A 19,274-nucleotide genomic window follows, 5' to 3' on the forward strand; every position below is an offset into this window, starting at 1 on the left:
TGAATGCTAGGGGAACAGTGCCCGAGGAAAGTGATAAGTTTATAATATTTAGCACTGATGGACCTAATAATACAAAAAGCTCCTTGATAAGTTTCCCAGGAAGTGGGTCAAGTAAACATGTTGTTTGTTTTATTCCATTTACACGTTGTAACAATTCTTCTAATGTTATTTCATCAAAACGAGAGAAACTATTTTGGATATTTGCAATATCCGCCGTATATACAGTCGTATCTGTGTTACTATAACCCAGTTCTAGCTGGGACGCATTGTCTTTAATCTCCTTTCTAATAAGTTCAATTTTCTTATTAAAAAACTTCATAAAGTCATCTGCCGAATGGGTGGAGCTACTGGAAGGAGTCCCTTGTTGGGTTAGCAATGCTACTGTACTAAACAAAAATTTTGGATCGTTTTTATTAATGCGGATGAGATTTGAGTAATTATTAGTTTTAGCTAAGGTAAGCATGCGTTTATAAGTTATTAAACTATCACTCCATGCTTGATGGTGCACCTCAAGTTTAGTTGTGCGCCATTTGCGTTCCAGCTTTCTACATAATAATTTCTGAGCTCTAGTTTCTTCAGTAAACCATGGCGTACGCCTTTTTGGAGCCTTTTTTAACTTCAGCGGTGCTATACTATCAATGGTTTCGCGCAGGGCGTTGTTAAAGTTGTTAGTGAGGTTATCAATAGAGCCCACATACTTTGGGAATGGTGCCATTACCGAGGGCAGAAGGTCAGCAAGATTTGTCGTTGTGGCAGCATTAATGTTGCGGCTGCTATAGCAGTTATTATTGTTATTAGCTTGCCGAACATGAGTCTGAACTTCGAATTTTATAAGGTAATGATCGGACATTACTTTAGTATACGGGAGTATCATAACTTTGGAAACGGTGATACCTCTGACAAGCACTAGGTCTATCGTATTACCGCTGCGATGCGTCGGTTCATTTATTATTTGTGTAAGACCACAGCAATCAATTATAGTCTGGAGCGCCACGCACGGTGGGTCCAATGGGGTATTCATATGGATATTAAAGTCCCCCATTATAATTATATTATCGGCGTGCGTCACTAGATCAGCAACAAACTCTGAGAATTCACTAATAAAGTCCGAACAGGGCCCTGGGGGGCGGTAGATAACAGCCAGGTGTAGAGGCAGAGGTGTGGCAGACTTCATAGAAAGCACCTCAAACGATTTATATTTATTAAGTTAGGACTAAAGTTAAAGTTATCGTTGTATATTAGTGCGACCTCCCCCTCCCCTTTTAAGGGGACGGGCAATATGCGCATTCGTATAGTTAGGAAGGGATGCCTCATTTATCGCAAAAAAGTCGTCTGGTTTAAGCCAAGTTTCGCTAAGACCGATGACGTCAAGGTTGTTGTCTCTAATGACCTCATTAACTAATAACGTTTTGGGAGACAAAGATCTGATGTTTAGAAAGCCCATATTATAGGTAGTGGGCTGTTTTAAGGCAAGTGCGCCTTATAAACAGGTGCCCCCTATAATCTGGAAAACACGGTATTTATACAATGTTTTAGAAATACTGTCTTATATGACTTTAATTGCCATATTCAAGCTGGTTTTAGTTGAACTGAATGCATGCTTATACAGTAGAGATATTTAACTATAGTAAAATCTGTTCATTTACAGTATTGTTTTTTTTTAGCTGTTTGCTTACGTAGTCTATGTATATGCTCCACAGTTTGGTCTCCTACAGCAAACACATCACACAGATACGGACACGGGCCTTCTTCTTCATCCGTGACCTGAATGAAATGTATGTATGCCACCACTAACACTTATAATTTTCCTGGTTTATTTTTATTTTTCATTTCTGTCAAATTGGATAATTCAATGACATATTCTTTGATAAAGCGTCACATTTCAGAGCTGTCCATTTTGCTGACTGATGCCACGTAACCTTTTTTTTTTTAAATTCCAAATGCAGTATGGTCATAGTGTGCAAAAGCAGTAATACAATAAAAAAAATTATAGTGAAATGGATAATGGAACGACTACTTATTGGTTAAAGTCAGAGTAAAGATGCAAACGCGGGAATTTATTTCACCATTTGCACAGTGAGAAAATCGAGGGTTTGAACATCACCTGGCCGTCTCTCTATGGAGTTTTTATTTTCTCTTCAAGCATGAGGGAGAATTACACGGCTTCTGCAGCTTCCTTCCACATTACCATAACTGTATTTGAAACACCCCCTTTCCATCCCCAGACTCAATGTCTCCCCCTCTGGGTGTGATGTCAACTGGAGACCATTTTCCCGCATAGACAAAGTAGATAAAGGCATAAAAAACTATTATTTTGATCACTTAATTGCATGTTTTTGTTGACCTGGTGTATGATTACTTCAAAACCGATATGACGATCATGTGCAAAAAAGAAAATTAAAAGAATCATCATATCCTGACTTTCCTGCTCTTCCATTTTCCCATTTTCTCTTCCAATGACACCAAATCCTGTATTTCCTTATAATCTTTCAGAATTTCTTTTAGCATCTTGAGGAAATCATCAGTAGAAGAGGACGCAAAATGGAATACTAGCGGCTTACCTTGTTTTTCTCTCGTTTTTAAAAGTTGCCTCCAAGGTGCGCTCCTGCACAACTGCGCACTGTTCGCGCGTCCTCTGCGCAAAGCAAATCAATGCCATGTACAAAATGAAACCCCATCTTAATGCTAAACAAAATAAACACATAATTTGTTCCGTAGGATTTTGCAATGGATAACAACAGATAAAAACACTGTTCAGTTATTGTAACTTCTTTCGAGACGCTAATAGGAAAGGAATTCCATCGATCACTTTATTAAGCAAAACTATTAACAGCCTTAACCCCACCAAAAACCTTAGTAAAAAACTTTTATTGTCTGCCGTACAAATCAAACCAAAACCAACTCTCAGTCATCTGTCGCATCAACAGCAGCACTTTCGCCAAAACACGCACTCAAGGCACTCAGGCAGTGTTGCAGATATGGCCACAAAAAAGTCGGAAAACTCCAACACCACACAAAGTGTAAATTTCAGGTAGTTAAACTATAAATCCCCAAACAGATGTGTTTATTCTACTGTCATTTATTAGAAATTTATGGATATTAATCATGAAATGCTATTAATAGATGATACAAAATATGTATTTTACAGATAAAACATTACAGACACTTTATTCCATTACAATTATATCAATACGTACATACAAATACATACATATATATATATATATATATATGTATATATATATATATATATATATATATATATACATATATATATGTGTGTGTATATATATATACATACATACACATTAAATATAAGTATTTATATTACATACATATATGCATATTACCTACACACATACTACATACATATTATATATATAAATATTGGTGGCGACCTGTCCAGGGTGTACCCCGCCCGATTGTAGCTGAGATGGACTCCAGCGCCCCGAAAAAGCGGTGGAAAATGGATGGGATGGATACATACATATTACATATATAAATATTACATACATATATATATATATATATATATATATATATATATATACATATATATATATATATATATATATATATATATATATATATATATGTGTATATGTGTATGTATATGCATACATACATGTATATATATGCATAGATACATACATATTATATATATATGCATAGATACATATATATATATGCATAGATACATACATATTATATGTATATATATATATATACATATATATATGTGTGTGTACACATATACCGTATATACATACATATACACGTGTATATATACACGCACATATACATACACACACATATATATACACACACATTATTACACATTGACATACTGTATATACACATTGACACACATATATACATACACACACACATATACTGTATACACACACACATATACAGTATATACATAAACACATATATATACTGTATACACACATACAGTATATTATATATATATATACATACGCACAAATATATATATATATAAATACACACACATACGTGTACTGCACACATACATATATACATATGTATGTATATATGTATGTCTATGTATATATATATATATATATATATATATATATATATATATATAGATAGAGATAGATAGATACACACATATATATACTGTATATATACATACATACACTATATATAAATATATATGACTGTAACACAGGTGAATCTAATTATGGCCTAAGCTGTACTTTTTTTTTTTTTAATTTGTTCCTGTAGCATCTTGGAAGGTCTGAAAAATCTGAGGACAATTGAAAAGGGTGCATTCACCAAACTGCCCTATCTGAAATATTTGTGAGTATATGTGACTTTGTTTCTATTACAATACAACCCCACTATTTGCATGGTTATGTTCCAAAAGCGTGGCGTATTTTAGAAGCCCTTAAGAATGTCTATTTTTGGAACAGGCTTGCTCTCCCTCCAAAACCTCCTACTATTTCTGATAAAAATTTGCAATGAAAAGTGAACATTGTAGTTGTTATAGGTTGATTGGCAACACTAATTTGGCCCCAGTGTGTGAATGTGAGTGTGAATGTTGTCTATCTATCTGCGTTGGCCCTTTGATGAGATAGCGACTTGTCCAGGGTGTACGCCGCCTTCCGCCCGTGTGCAGCTGAGATAGGCTCGAGCACACCCCGCAACCCCAAAAGGGACAAGCGGTAGAAAATGGATGAATGGCATTGTAGTTGCTACATTAAAATGAGCTCCGGAACCCTCTCTCCGCGTCCTTTAACAAATGCCATTGTTCGCTTGTGACGAAGGAGGATAAAAAACTAAATGCATAGAACAGGGCTCGGTTTGGGCTGACAAAAATTTTGTTCAATGATATTACCATTATTTTATTATCGTTTACTTTAACATTGTAATTAAAATGTAAACTTTTACATACCAAGTTAAATAAAACAAACAAATAAAAAAATAAATATACTGTGTCTGTAAGCAAAATGTTGCACTGGAACAAAACATCCCAATCAAAAGCAATAAAATATGGCCTGTTTTTGTTGAGGAGGGGTTAGGGGACCCTTAAATACACATAACAAAAAATATAAATAAAATGGTTAAATACAGTTTTTCTGACCAAAATGATCACGGTTATCATTTTTATTGAGTTTATATTGATAACTAAAGTAACAGTAGCTCACCTTTTAAACATCCATCCATCCATCCATTTTCTACCGCTTATTCCCTTTTGGGGTCGCGGGGGGGGCTGGCGCCTATCTCAGCTACAATCGGGCGGAAGGCGGGGTACACCCTGGACAAGTCGCCACCTCATCGCAGAGCTTTTAAACAGAAATGTGTTAATACAAGTGTAGATGTGGGTACACTACTTAATGCGAAATATGTTATTGTCTGTTTTACATGTTAATATTTAAGCTAGCTAGCAAACTAACGCTAGTTGGTCTCTATTACTTTATGAACATGTGCTTATCAATCACGGTTTTGTTCAACACTTTAATTTAATACGATAATACTAACTGTCGGCAGTCTTGCAGCGGTAATGATTACTACCGTTTCTTTGTAGTACAAACTAATCATTTCTCCTGTTTATTTGAAGTACAAACTAAACATTACTCCTGTCTATTTGTAGTACAAACTAATCATTACTCCTGTTTATGTGTAGTACAAAATAATCATTACTCCTTTTTATTTGTAGTACAAACTAATCATTACTACCGTTTATTTGTAGTACAAATGCTGAAACCGATGCAAAAGTGTGACCGCTCATGTAACTTAACAATGCATGGCGATTATCGAGGCTGGCAAATTTACCGACTTCATTTTCATTTATCGTCCAGTTAATTGACTTATCAAATATAGGCCCAAGCATAAACAGGGTTATTCAACTGGTGACCTGGGGGCATGACACCAAACGGGCCTCCAAGTTCAGTTCAAAACTTGTGAGAAACATTTATGGAGCAAATTCCTAAAAAAACACTAGAGTGCTCCTGTTGTATAGATCTGGGTTCTTAACCAACTTTTCTACTAAAGAGGGGTCCGGGAATCACTACAATTTTAACACTGAAGTAGTAATTTTTACTTTTGATTTGAATTGTATTAAATTATTATATCCAACCTGCTTTTAGTTTAACTGAATAAACCTTGTCAAATGATCACAAGGATTATTATCAAGACTTGTATGGCTGATTACAAAAATAATTACTAATAAAATATACTGCAAAATAGAATAAGAAAAAAGAAGGAAGAACATTCACATACAATTAATTATACATAATAAGAATATATATATTTCTTAAATAAACTGCCAATAACAAGGGAAACAAGCGCTTTTTGTGTCGTCCTCGCCAATTCCAGGTCCTGTATGGCTGTAAAGTGTCCCGACTTGTTGGATTATATTCTTAGCCATCTACTTTTCAGTTGAGATGGATGATTTGTGATCTGCAATAACTTACAGGGCACAAGGGAGTGAGGAAACAGCAGACCACTCGATGTACAAACGTAAACATGGTGGCACACAAAAGTGATCACGGCGCAGCTATAAATCATTTGTCTGCGTTAGCGCTTATAATAACAATATCACTAATACTTGGTTAATATTAAGTCACGGTATGTAAATGCAGTATTGGTGGCACTTTTTGAATGGTTTAATCAGATTTTAGATAGTGGAGCTCCGATTGGCACCGCTGTAAGCGGACTTACTTTCATTTATTATTTAGAAGGCATCTTAAAAAAATACAGCAATGGTCATCCCTTTCATAATGATTGTGAATGATAGGCAAAATTCCAAAAAAGAGCAGCTCCCCTTTAAATGAGCAGAAAAAGGTGTGCAAACCATTTTGTGTCTGTCTGCATTAATACTGTATGTAAAACATATGCTGATCATTAAGATGCCCAGAATAGTTGGAGGAAAAGATGCAAATATAATTATTTAGCACGCGCAAAAAGATTTATTAACACACCACCGTTTCTCCGATCACTATTTTGCGGTTTACTTAGCCCAAGTCAGAAAGACATGCAAACTGACAGTAACACACACAACTGCAGGATTGATGCTCGCACAGACAGACAACAATCCTCCGTTCTGTCTCTGTGTGTGTGTGTGTGTGTGTGTGTGTGTGTGTGTGTGTGTGTGTGCGTGCGTGCGTGCGTGCGTGCGTCAACATTTTGGACGGTCCGTTATAAAAATATTAGACATATAGTCTATTCAGCAACATCCTTCTATAATTTTATAGCTGCTAGAGGACCTGAGGGGCTAATTAAAACAAATTCAGTTGATGCATTTTGGTGTCCTTTGGTATTTTCTTAATGATGTATTTTTTTTTCACATAAGAATATAATAAGAAAAAAAACTTTATTAAATATGCTTTTTTTACGTCTTGAGCAACGTAAGTGCAGCCTCCTACCAATGAGCGCAGGTTCAGCTGTAAAAAAGATATGGGTTCCAATTAGATGCCTGCAGGACTGCTTCTAAATTCCCATACAAAAGTAATCTCTTGCATGTTTGAAAACATAGCAAAATGCCACAGGTAGGAGCATGATAAACTGAATGTGCAATAATTGAGAGTGTCTCTGTGGTATTGTCTTGTAAAGTACAGGCAAAAATCCTTATTTACTTTTCAATTGCACATGCAGTCTGAGTAAAATGCACGCAACACGCCCACTAATGGTACCCGTTATTTTATAGATCGTACACGTCGTTTAGCACGAGGTGTTTGGATTTTAGTATATAATGATTTGTTATCACATGTTTAATCATTTTCATCAACTTGAGCAAATGTGGGCCAAAAACTGCGGATTTGCAAATGCTAAATCATAAATATGTGGTGTCCACTGTATTTTTTTTTCACCATTCATGCAGGATCAGTTATTGCTTATAAATCAGTCAGTCACTTCATACACCAAGTACCAGTGCCACCAAAAATGATGTTGCATGGATGGACTTAATGATACGACATTATGTTATGCTTTTCCTTACAGGCGTATCTATAACACTGGTTTGATGCACCTGCCAGACTTATCCACTATATCCTTTGTGGGAATCGTATTCTTCCTGTGAGTAATTTATTTTAAAACAGTTGGTTGCACTTTTACATTTCATAGAATTATTATCTATTAATCAAATCTGAACTTTTTAGAGCGTAATGTATTTGATTTTGTAGATCGATAGAAGACAACTTAGCGATCACAAGCGTCCCTGCCAACTCCTTCTGTGGTATTTCAAAGATGATACTTGACATGTGCGTGCAAGGAGCCAATACTTCGTCTTGGCACTTTATTAGAACACGCTGTTAATGCTTCCCAAATGTGACTGAATGTTGACCACCTGTGTTTACAGAAACATGGTCAGTTGTGGTATCAAGGAAGTGAATCCTTTTGCTTTCAATGGCACTAACCTCAGAAGACTGTAAGTCTTTCCTTACCATTTGTTGTTTTTTTGCAACATACAAGCTTTAAAATATAATAATGATGGATTTGTACATTTGTTTTAGATGTTGTATGTTTTTTTCTAGTAAAGAGCTCTCCTCATTTGTTTTTCTTTTTCTACGTTTGCAGAGATTTAAGTCACAACAGAAGTCTTAGAAAGCTTCCGGGGGATGCATTTAGGGGAGCCACTGGTCCAATTTATTTGTGAGTATTGAAAACAAATTATTTCATGAATAAAACATGTTACAAATATTAATTTTTCTCGTCATTTTTTAAACCTGTTATCATTTAAAAAAAACACACACAAAAAGCATGACTCTGTAGCTGCTTTATCACCTCTCAGAGCACTGTTTTGGTTTTTCAGCCTGGCACTGAGCTGTTTAGCTTTCCAACAACCTGTTCTTGTAGTCTCAAGGTTAGAAGAAAATAAGAGGGCTGAACATAAATCAGCTTTAAAGAGTACCTTTTAACTACTAGCTTATTCAGTCGTGAAGAATACATAAATAAAGGAGTAAAAGCTCATTTGAAGAAGGCATCAATTTGAGGTAGACTGATCGTGCTTTGTGGAACCTTGACTTTTTTAGTGCATTGTGCTCCTAAAGTACCGGGAGTTATCCTCACTTAAATCTTGTGTACTTGCGTACTGCACAGGGCTGGACGTTTAGCATTTTCACTCGCACATAGGAGCACAGAAAAAAACTGGGGAGAACAGAGATAATTTAAGAGCAGTCTTGACATGTCTTAAATAACAATTTTACTACAGTATTTTTCGGACCATAGGGCGCACCAGATTATAAGGCGCACTGCCGATTAATGGGTCTGTCCAGGTCTATTTTCATACAATTTTACAATTAACGAGGTCATATTATGATTTTTTTTTTCCACATTTAAAACACTTCCTTGTGGTCTACATAACATCTAATGGTTATTCTTTGGTCAAAATGTTGTATGATTCTGTTTTAATGACTATAGTCAAGCTGCTTTCTGACCGTCTCTTCAGGATGCGCCGTTTTGTAGGAGGTCTTATTTAAATGTGTACACTTCAATAGCGTCTTCTCCCCGTCATTTTTGTTGTACAGGTCATTTTTAGCGCTTCCATAGCGAGTCTGTTAGATATAAGTTAGAACTGTATGGTACGTAATATTGAAAATGGCGACAGCAGAGAATGAATGTCCCACAACAAGAGGATAGAGAAAAATAATGCGCTTATTGACTCAGCTCGAATTAAAATGGCAGACGTGCGCATCATTCATAATGCCCAATTCTGGGTGGATCTTGCATAAGAAGAAGAGGGCGGGGTAATCGTTATGCAATGCAGTCTGCTGAAAATGATGGAAAATGCCACCCTACCTAGCAACTGACGCTGTAGTCAATGTTGAAGTTGTCATAAAACACAACACTGGAAAAAATGCTCCTCTTAAAAAGAGTAAAAACGTATTACTACAAGTAATTTATGCTTGTAATAAGCAAAAAAACATGCCAAGAAAACAAGTCAAAATTGTCTTGGTAAGATTTTTTGAAATAAGATATTATACTTAAGCTTTAGAAAAACTTCAAAGTGATCTTGAATTGAGCTATTAAAACATCACGGCCCAGTGTTGGTATAATGCAGTGCGGCATGTGCACACATTCGGGAGGTGGCCGGGAACAGAAAGGTAAAATGATTCCTAAAATGATTATTACGATAATAAAAGTCACAGCAGGGAATTTTCAACTTGTATAGTAACCAATACAAACACAAACGATCAAATATAATAAATTAATTCAGTGTACAGTTAACACTTTTTTTTTCTATTTTCCGAAAAGGGTGAAGTGTAAGCATCACGCTAATAATATACAAATATTCTTTACCACACTTGCATAGCTCAACCTAAACCCACCTTTCATATCAATAATTAGGATTTTACATCAAACAAAACTTGTGAACGTTTTTAATTTGTTGTACAGTAAAACCGCCATTACGTTATTGGCCTGACAATCAACACTCATTCCAAAATGATTTACTTAGTTGTTATAACACTAACTAGTGACAACTAGGATGTAAATTTGACTCTCCGTTCCATCTTTAACATGATGTCAACAACAGCTGGAAAATGGTCTGTTTTCTTCAGGAAACGTTGGACCGGTAGCATCGTTATGTTTTCAGCGGCGCAGATGTTGTTAATTTAGCCGCAAACAGCATCAGTGGATTGTAAAAATGTTTGTTATTACCTTTCTGTTTGATGCTGTGTGTTGAGGAAATGTACTGGTCGGGGGGACCCCAGAGACTTGAATGGAGAGAGCATGGACACCAAACAAGAGGCGCCAGATGTGTGGCTGTGCCCAGAAGCATTGCAGTCGTTCTGACGTTAGTTTTCCTAAAAAAATAAACCAAAATAATAAGTGTTCATATAGTTCTAAACATACTCAACCTCATAAACTGACAATAACACATGCTTTTGATTCATTAAAGTATGATTTGGGGGTATGTTTGCAGCCGTATTTAATGTACCCTGCAACTATATTCATGAAGCTTATAGTGACCAGCGAGCTTTAAACACGCTCCATGCAATAACAGTCAGAAAACACACAATGACCAATAAAAAAATATTACCCCCATTTTGCCAAAAACACAGAAAAAATCATTAGCTTTGGACTAAGAATAATGGAGAATATGTCAACTGTTGGCTGCTTCCAATGTGTTGTTTGTACTCACTGCTCTGTGTCTGTGCTTTAACTCTTGGTTTCTTTGAATGTTTGTCATATGTTTTGCTGTGGCCAGTCTGCATTGCTTCCTGATTTTTTTAATAATCATATGAACTTGAATACTAAGTAAGCAAGTGAATAACATTAAATTGCACATTTAATAGCCACAAAGTGCTTCAGGACACAGTTAAAGTATCAACAATTACATCTAATATAAAAGACCAATATATAATCTAAAAGCACAATATAAAAACAATATAAAACACGGTATGAATTAATATTATAAAACAATATAAAAACAAAGTATGAATAAACAATATAAAAACAAAGTAAAAGACAACGTAAAAAATCCTAACAGCCCAGGAGTAGCTAATGAAAAGCCTGAACAAAAAATTAGTCTTAAGATTGCTGTTGAAGGTGTGAACAGAGTCAATTGAGCGCAATGAGAGATCATTCCAAAGTTTGGGAACAACAGCCTGGAAAGATCGGTCACCTCTAATTCTAAAATGAGAGCGTGGAACCTTTAGCAGATTTGGAACCAGGGTGTAAGGCTGCATCAGATCGCTGAGGTAGGAAGGAGCCTGACCATGGAAAGCTCTGAAGACTAGAACCAGAAATTTGAACTTGATCCTATTAGAACCCGGCAACCAATTCCGTTTATTTTTTTTAAACGCCTACTGAAATGAGATTTTCTTATTTAAACGGGGATAGCAGGTCCATTCTATGTGTCATACTTGATCATTTCGCGATATTGCCATATTTTTGCTGAAAGGATTTAGTAGAGAACATCCACAATAAAGTTCGCAACTTTCAGTGCTAAGAGAAAAGCCCTGCCTCTACCGGAAGTTGCAGACGATGACGTCACATGTTGATGGCTCCTCACATATTCACATTGATTTTAATGGGAGCCTCCAACAAAAACAGCTATTCGGACCGAGAAAATGAAAATTTCACCATTAATTTGAGCGAGGATGAAAGATTCGTGTTTGAGGATATTGATAGCGACGGACTAGAACAAAAAAAAAAACGCGATTGCATTGGGATGGATTCTGATGTTTTTAGACACATTTACTAGGATAATTCTGGGAAATCCCTTATCTTTCTATTGTGTTGCTAGTGTTTTAGTGAGTTTAACAATACCTGATAGTCGGAGGTGTACGTCCACGGGTGTCTCAGGGAAGTCGACGGCAGCTGTATGGGTGGCACAAGCTCAGCCGATAGCCGGTAAGAAGAGACTTTTTATCACAATTTTCTCACCGAAACCTTGACATACGGTTGGGATCCATGTTCGCTCTGATCCATAGTGAAGTTTCACCTCCGTGAATTTTAAACAAGGAATCACCGTGTGTTTGTGTGGCTAAAGGCTAAAGCTTCCCAACTCCATCTTTCTACTTTGACTTCTCCAATATTAATTGAACAAATTGCAAAGGATTCAGCAACACAGATGTCCAAAATACTGTGTAATTATGCGGTTAAAGCAGACGACTTTTAGCTGTGTGTGTGCTTAGCGCTCATACTTCCTAACAGCCCGTGACGTCACGCGTACACGTCATCATTACACAACGTTTTCAAAAAGAAACTCCCGGGAAATTTAAAATTGCAATTTAGTAAACTAAAAAGGCCGTATTGGCATGTGTTGCAATGTTAATATTTCATCATTGATATATAAACTATCAGACTGCATGGTGGGTAGTAGTGGGTTTCAGTAGGCCTTTAATAGGGGACATGTGGGTCCTCCTATTTGTGTGGGTCAGAATTCACGTTGCAGATTTTGGACTAGTTGCAGTCAAGAGCGCTCCTTCTTGTTCATACCAACTTGCTTTAGTGCCCTAAAATAAGGAGCCATATTGGACCAAAAATACAAAAACAAATCTGTCTGGAGCCTCAAAAAATCAAAAGCAGATCGTGTCATGAGATATAAATTGAATTAAAAGGACTTAAAGGAAACTAAATGAGCTGAAATATAGCTACAAATGAGGCATAATGATGCAATATGTACATACAGCTAGCCTAAATAGCATGTTAGCATCGATTAGCTTGGAGTCATATAGTGACCAAATATGTCTGATTAGCACACTCCACATAAGACAATAACATCAACAAAACTCACCTTTGTGCATTCATGCGCAACGTTATAAGTTTGTTTGACAAAATGAGAAAGAAAAAGAAGTGGCATAAAACACGTCTTAGAAAGTCGGAGAACGTTGAAAATGTAAACAAACTAGGGTGAGTTCAAGGACCGCCAAAATTAGTAGGACAAAACGGTGCTCGCAAAATACGTGAATCAGTGAAGCATGTTTAATATAAAACAGTGTGCTTTATAACAATTAGGTAGGTTTGTGTCATGTTTGTCCTCCTACAGAAACCAAATTAAAACAAAAAATATGTTTTTTCCCTTCATTACCATTTTTCCTATATTTTTGAAAAAGCTCCAGAGAGCCACTAGGGCGGCGCTAAAGAGCCGCGGGTTGCCGACCCCTGCTGTAGGAGGACAAACATGACACCAAAAATTTTTAGAAATCCCACTTTTTAATTTAAACAAGGCTCATTGCTGAGAGCACCGTCTTGTCCTACTAACTTCAGAAGTCCTTGAGCGCACCGTAGTTCTTTTTACATGTAAATAAATGATAAATGGGTTGTACTTGTATAGCGCTTTTCTACCTTCAAGGTACTCAAAGCGCTTTGACACTATTTCCACATTTACCCATTCACACACACATTCACACTCTGATGGAGAGGGGACCTGCCATGCAAGGCGCTAACCAGCACCCATCAGGAGCAAGGGTGAAGTGTCTTGCTCAGGACACAACGGACGTGACGAGATTGGTACTATGTGGGGATTGAACCAGGGACCCTCGAGTTGCGCGAGGCCTTGATGCTGCCATAGAAAAGCGTGTTTTATACCACTCCTTGTCTGCCTCTATTTGTCCACCTAACGTTTTATGCTGTGCGTGACTGCCCAAAGGCGCACCGTAGTTCTTTTTACATGTAAATAAATGATAAATGGGTTGTACTTGTATAGCGCTTTTCTACCTTCAAGGTACTCAAAGCGCTTTGACACTACTTCCACATTTACCCATTCACACACACATTCACACACTGATGGAGGGAGCTGCCATGCAAGGCGCTAACCAGCACCCATCAGGAGCAAGGGTGAAGTGTCTTGCTCAGGACACAACGGACGTGACGAGATTGGTACTATGTGGGGATTGAACCAGGGACCCTCGGGTTGCGCACGGCCTTGATGCTGCCATAGAAAGGCGTGTTTTATACCACTCCTTCTTTGTCTCTATTTGTCCACCAAACGTTTTATGCTGTGCGTGACTGCCCAAAGGTGAGCCTTGTTGACGTTTTTAACTCGTGTGGAGTGCTAATCAGGCATATTTGGTCAGTGCATGACTGCAAGCTAATCAATGCTAACATGCTATTTTAGGTATGTACATGACGCATCATTATGCCACGTATTTTAGGTACATTTTATTTGTCGTTTGTTTCCTTCAACGTGAAAACACACACACACACCTTTTGCCATTCTCTGCCAGTAATTTCCCGGAGTTATCTCACCCTCTGAAAAGCCTTCGTTTCAGTAATGTTTTCCTATGTTGTAAAAATGTGTGTAAAATGAATATTAAATTTGAACATTTCTGTCAACAAAGATTTGCGTCAGCCTGCGACACATAGTCATTTTGATAGTAGGCTGATATAGACACATGTGTTGTATAGTAGGCTGATATAGACAAGCTGTGAACGGGACTCTCGCTGCTGTGTTGGATCCGCTTTGGACTGGACTCTCGCGACTGTGTTGGATCCATTGTGGATTGAACTATCACAGTATCATGTTAGACCCGCTCGACATCCATTGCTTTCCTCCTCTCCAAGGTTCTCATAGTCATCATTGTCACCGACGTCCCACTGGGTCATTATTGTCACCGATGTCCCACTGGGTGTGAGTTTTCCTTGCCCTTATGTGGGCCTACCGAGGATGTCGTGGTGGTTTGTGCAGCCCTTTGAGACACTAGTGATTTAGGGCTATATAAGTAAAGATTGATTGATTGATTGATGTGTTGTATTCTTTATAACACTTATATAAGACTTTTAAAGTCATTTTGATATGTTGTCTTCATTATAACACTTATATAAGACTTTTAAAGTCATTTTGATAGTAAGCTAATATAACTAATATAGACACTTACATCATGTGGTGTCTTCATTATAACACTTATATAAGACTTTTCAAGTCATTTTGATATGTTGCCTTCATTATAACATTTATATATAAGACTTTTAAAGTCATTTTGATAGTAGGCTAATATAAATAATATAGACACTTACATCATGTGTTGTCTTCATTATAACACTTATATAAGGCTTTTCATTTTTTTTGCGGCTCCAGACAAATTTTTTCTTTGTATTTTTGGTCCAATATGGCTCTTTCAACATTTTGGGTTGCCGACCCCTGTCCTACAGAAACCATCTTAAAACAAAGTATATTTTTTTCCTCATCTTTTCCCATTTTCATACATTTTTGATAAAGCGCCAGGCAGCCACTAGGGTGGCGATAAAGAGTCGCATGTGGCTCAAGAGCCGTGCGTTACTGACCCCCGCACTAGTGGTACACGTACCATTTGATTGATCGAATGAGACTTTTATTAGTAGGTTGCACTGTACAGTACATATGACCACTAAATGGTAACACCCAAATAATTTTTTTTCCTTGTTTAATCAATTCATGGTAATTCACAGTTTGAGAATCACTGCTTTAAGTCCATTGGGAGTAGACCAGGCGGATGAATCCATGCATGGGAACTGATGTTTGTGTACATTTGTTTGTGTGATTCAGGGATGTGTCCTCCACAGCTTTAAGCCTCCTCCCGCAGACGGGGTTGCAGCAGGTAAAGCAACTGAGAGCCACATCTGCTTTTGCTCTCAAGCGCCTTCCTCCACTGGACACCCTGGCTAAGATGGAGAAAGCCAACATCACGTACCCGAGCCACTGCTGTGCTTTCAACTCGAGGTACATCAAACGCAGGTAAAGTGTGCGCGCACAGATGTGTGTATTGCATATATGTATTTCTTACATGGGGAAATGCACATTATTGGACATTAAAGGCCTACTGAAATGAGATGTTCTTATTTAAACGGGGATAGCAGGTCCATTCTATGTGTCATACTTGATCATTTCGCGATATTACCATATTTTTGCTGAAAGGATTTAGTAGAGAACATCCACGATAAATCATTGCCACCAGCAGAGAGAGCGATTCGGACCGAAAAAGCGACGATTTCCACATTAATTTGAGCGAGGATGAAATATTCGTGGATGAGGAAAGTTAGAGTGAAGGACTCGGAAGAAAAAAAAGCGAGGGCAGTGGGAGCGATTCAGATGTTATTAGACACATTTACTAGGATAATTCTGGAAAATCCCTTATCTGCTTATTGTGTTACTGGTGTTTTAGTCAGATTATATGGTACCTGAAAGTCGGAGGGGTGTGGCCTCGGGCGTGGTGACTGCCAATGTCTCTGAGGGAAGCCACGTTTCTCGACGAAGCGAAGGCTGAGCTTTTTTTTCCCCCCTCAACGGTGGAAGCATCCCATGTTCGGGGGTGGCTGGTCGGAGGAGGCAAGAGAGTCCGCAGCTGCCTCTTTGACAGGTGCACGAGGAACGACGCACACTATCCGCTCATGTCTACGGTAAGAGCCGACTTATTACCACAATTTTCACACCGAAACCTGCCGTTTGACATGTGGTAGGAAACCATGATCGCTTGACCGCTCGGTTCCATAGTAAAGCTTCACCGTCATCTATAGGAAATGTAAACAAGGAAACGCCGGCTGTGTTTGTGTTGCTAAAGTCAGCCGCAATACACCGCTTCCCACCTGCATCTTTCTTCTTTGACGTCTCCATTATTAATTGATCAAATTGCAAAAGATTCAGAATACTGTGTAATTATGCGATTAAAGCAGACAACCTATAGCTGGGATCGGGGCTGGAACAACATGTCCGCTACAATCCGTGACGTCACGCGAATGCGTCATCATACGCGTCATCATACTTCAACAGGATACTTCACGCGAAATTTAAAATTACAATTTAGTAAACTAACCCGGCCGTATTGGCATGTGTTGCAATGTTAATATTTCATCATTGATATATAAACTATCAGACTGCATGGTCGGTAGTAGTGGGTTTCAGTAGGCCTTTAAGTTAAGTTAAAGTATCAGTGATTGTCACAAACACACACACACACGTATGTAAATGACAAATGCATCCACCACAAAGCCTCAACAGTGAAACCTGGCAACTGTTTGTACATTACAGGGAAGAGGCCAAGAAGAAGCCATTATCCCCTTTCTGCAAAAAAATCCAACGATTACTGTAAGTTGAAACCTATATGACACTGCTCTGTGAATTCAATAAAAAGTAACCAGCAGACAACACGATTTTTAACAGTAAATCTATCCTCAAACTGGTTTCATGCTACAAAAACATGTACAAACCCCAAAACCAGTGAAGTTGGCATGGTGTGTAAATTGTAAATAAAAACAGAATACAATGATTTGCGAATCCTTTTCAACTTATATATAATTGAATAGACTGCAAAGAAAAGGTACTTGACGTTCGCACTGGAAATCTGTTATTTTGTTGCAAATATTAGCTCATTTGGAATTTGATGCCTGCAACATGTTTCAAAAAAGCTGGCACAAGTGGCAAAAAAGACTGAGAAAGTTGAGGAATGCTTGTCAAACACTTATTTCGAACATCCCACAGGTGAACAGGCTAATTGGGAACATGTGGGTGCCATGATTGGGTATAAAAGCAGCTTTCATGAAATGCTCAGTCCTTCACAAACAAGGATGGGGCGAGGGTCACCATTGTGAGAACAAATGCATGAGCAAATTGTCCAACAGTTTAAGAACAACATTTCTCAACAAAGCTTTTGCAAGGAATTTAGGGATTTCACCATCTATGGTCCTTAAAAATCCAAAGGTTCAAAGAACCTGAACAGACAAACATCAAAGTTTTGGTGTTTTCTCAAGGGTGCTTGCTTTGATTGATTGATTTGAGACTTGTATTAGTAGACTGCACAGTACAGTACATATTCCGTACAATTGACCACTTAATGCTAACACCCGAATACGTTTTTCAACTTGTTAAAGTTGGGGTCCACATTAATAAATTTATGGTGAAGCTATAAATGCTAGCGTCATTTATTGAACTGGCGTCAACCTGCAGTCCACATGCATCTTCTGTTTGTGACTGCCACCTACTGGTCACACTTAACTTACACCATATACCAAATAAAATTGTTTCAAGGTCGGCAAGTACAACCAGAATCATTGTGTACATTAAGCGCAACGGGATATAAGGCGCACCCTCGATTTTTGAGAAAATTAAGTATTTTAAGTGTGCACGATAGTCTGAAAAAGATGTTAATGAAGTGATTAATTACATATTAAATTTCATTGCAAACATATTCCTAGACTTGTTTAAGGAAAAGCTGAAAATTTATAATTAGATGTATATCTTGCACAAAAATAAAATGTGCAGTTTATTTTCCATAAATGTATTTCAGTACAAAACATGCATTAAATTAATTTCGAGTATAAAACATTATTTCACAAAAAGTGAGAAAATAAAAATTTGTTTAAGGCCCCAATTTAGCCAGAGGCATCTCTAGAATGGATATTGGTTCTTTTGGTTTTGGGACACTGAAGACAGATTTTAGCATGGAAATTCTTTATTTATGTTGTAGCGTCACTGGGAGTATTTCCGGGGTTCCCATAATGCTTTGCGGTGCTTGTTGACCATAGTTGTTAATAACATGTGTCAGGTTCAAACACTGATGACATCTATTAAACAAGACAAGAAGCAAGGAATTAAACAGAGACGGAATTAAATTTGACTTATTTGAGGAGAAACGCGTACAGCTGCACCCCTGTACAGTGTCACCACGCTCTGACGAAAGATTGTATGCCTCCTCTTTTATTTGGAATTTCCCTAATTACATTGCAACAGCTGTTTCTAAGGGAAGGGGGTCGTAAACAGCCATCACATTTGATTACAAAATCGTTAAAAAGAAAAGGTTGGTTCAAAGAAAAGGTCGTAAAAGAGTTCAAATAAGAGGTGTCTGGACCTTCCCCAGATCCTGCTTTCTCTCCGCTTTGTAGTT

At 37.5% G+C, this 19,274-nt stretch overlaps 1 protein-coding gene and 1 long non-coding RNA gene across 3 annotated transcripts in view; one reads left to right on the forward strand and one right to left on the reverse strand.

Moving 5' to 3' along the window:
* The window catches only part of LOC133559087 (uncharacterized), a 78,059-nt gene extending 64,734 nt beyond the window's left edge, over positions 1 to 13,325 (reverse strand). The window contains exons 1-2 of the long non-coding RNA XR_009808090.1: positions 13,214 to 13,325; positions 10,630 to 10,775 (exon numbers count right to left, since the gene is read on the reverse strand). This is a non-coding gene — a long non-coding RNA (uncharacterized LOC133559087). The remainder of the gene's footprint in view (positions 1 to 10,629; positions 10,776 to 13,213) is intronic.
* The window catches only part of lhcgr (luteinizing hormone/choriogonadotropin receptor), a 43,221-nt gene that overhangs the window by 16,678 nt on the left and 7,269 nt on the right, over positions 1 to 19,274 (forward strand). The window contains exons 3-10 of one of the 2 annotated variants that reach the window (XM_061910459.1): positions 1,701 to 1,775; positions 4,255 to 4,329; positions 7,972 to 8,046; positions 8,154 to 8,231; positions 8,330 to 8,398; positions 8,548 to 8,622; positions 15,944 to 16,132; positions 17,423 to 17,479. In XM_061910459.1, the coding sequence (XP_061766443.1) occupies positions 1,701 to 1,775; positions 4,255 to 4,329; positions 7,972 to 8,046; positions 8,154 to 8,231; positions 8,330 to 8,398; positions 8,548 to 8,622; positions 15,944 to 16,132; positions 17,423 to 17,479 (693 nt within the window). The remainder of the gene's footprint in view (positions 1 to 1,700; positions 1,776 to 4,254; positions 4,330 to 7,971; positions 8,047 to 8,153; positions 8,232 to 8,329; positions 8,399 to 8,547; positions 8,623 to 15,943; positions 16,133 to 17,422; positions 17,480 to 19,274) is intronic. The other variant, XM_061910460.1, reaches the window with a different exon arrangement.

This window comes from Nerophis ophidion, linkage group LG09, assembly GCF_033978795.1.
Source record: "Nerophis ophidion isolate RoL-2023_Sa linkage group LG09, RoL_Noph_v1.0, whole genome shotgun sequence".
NCBI lineage: Eukaryota > Metazoa > Chordata > Actinopteri > Syngnathiformes > Syngnathidae > Nerophis > Nerophis ophidion.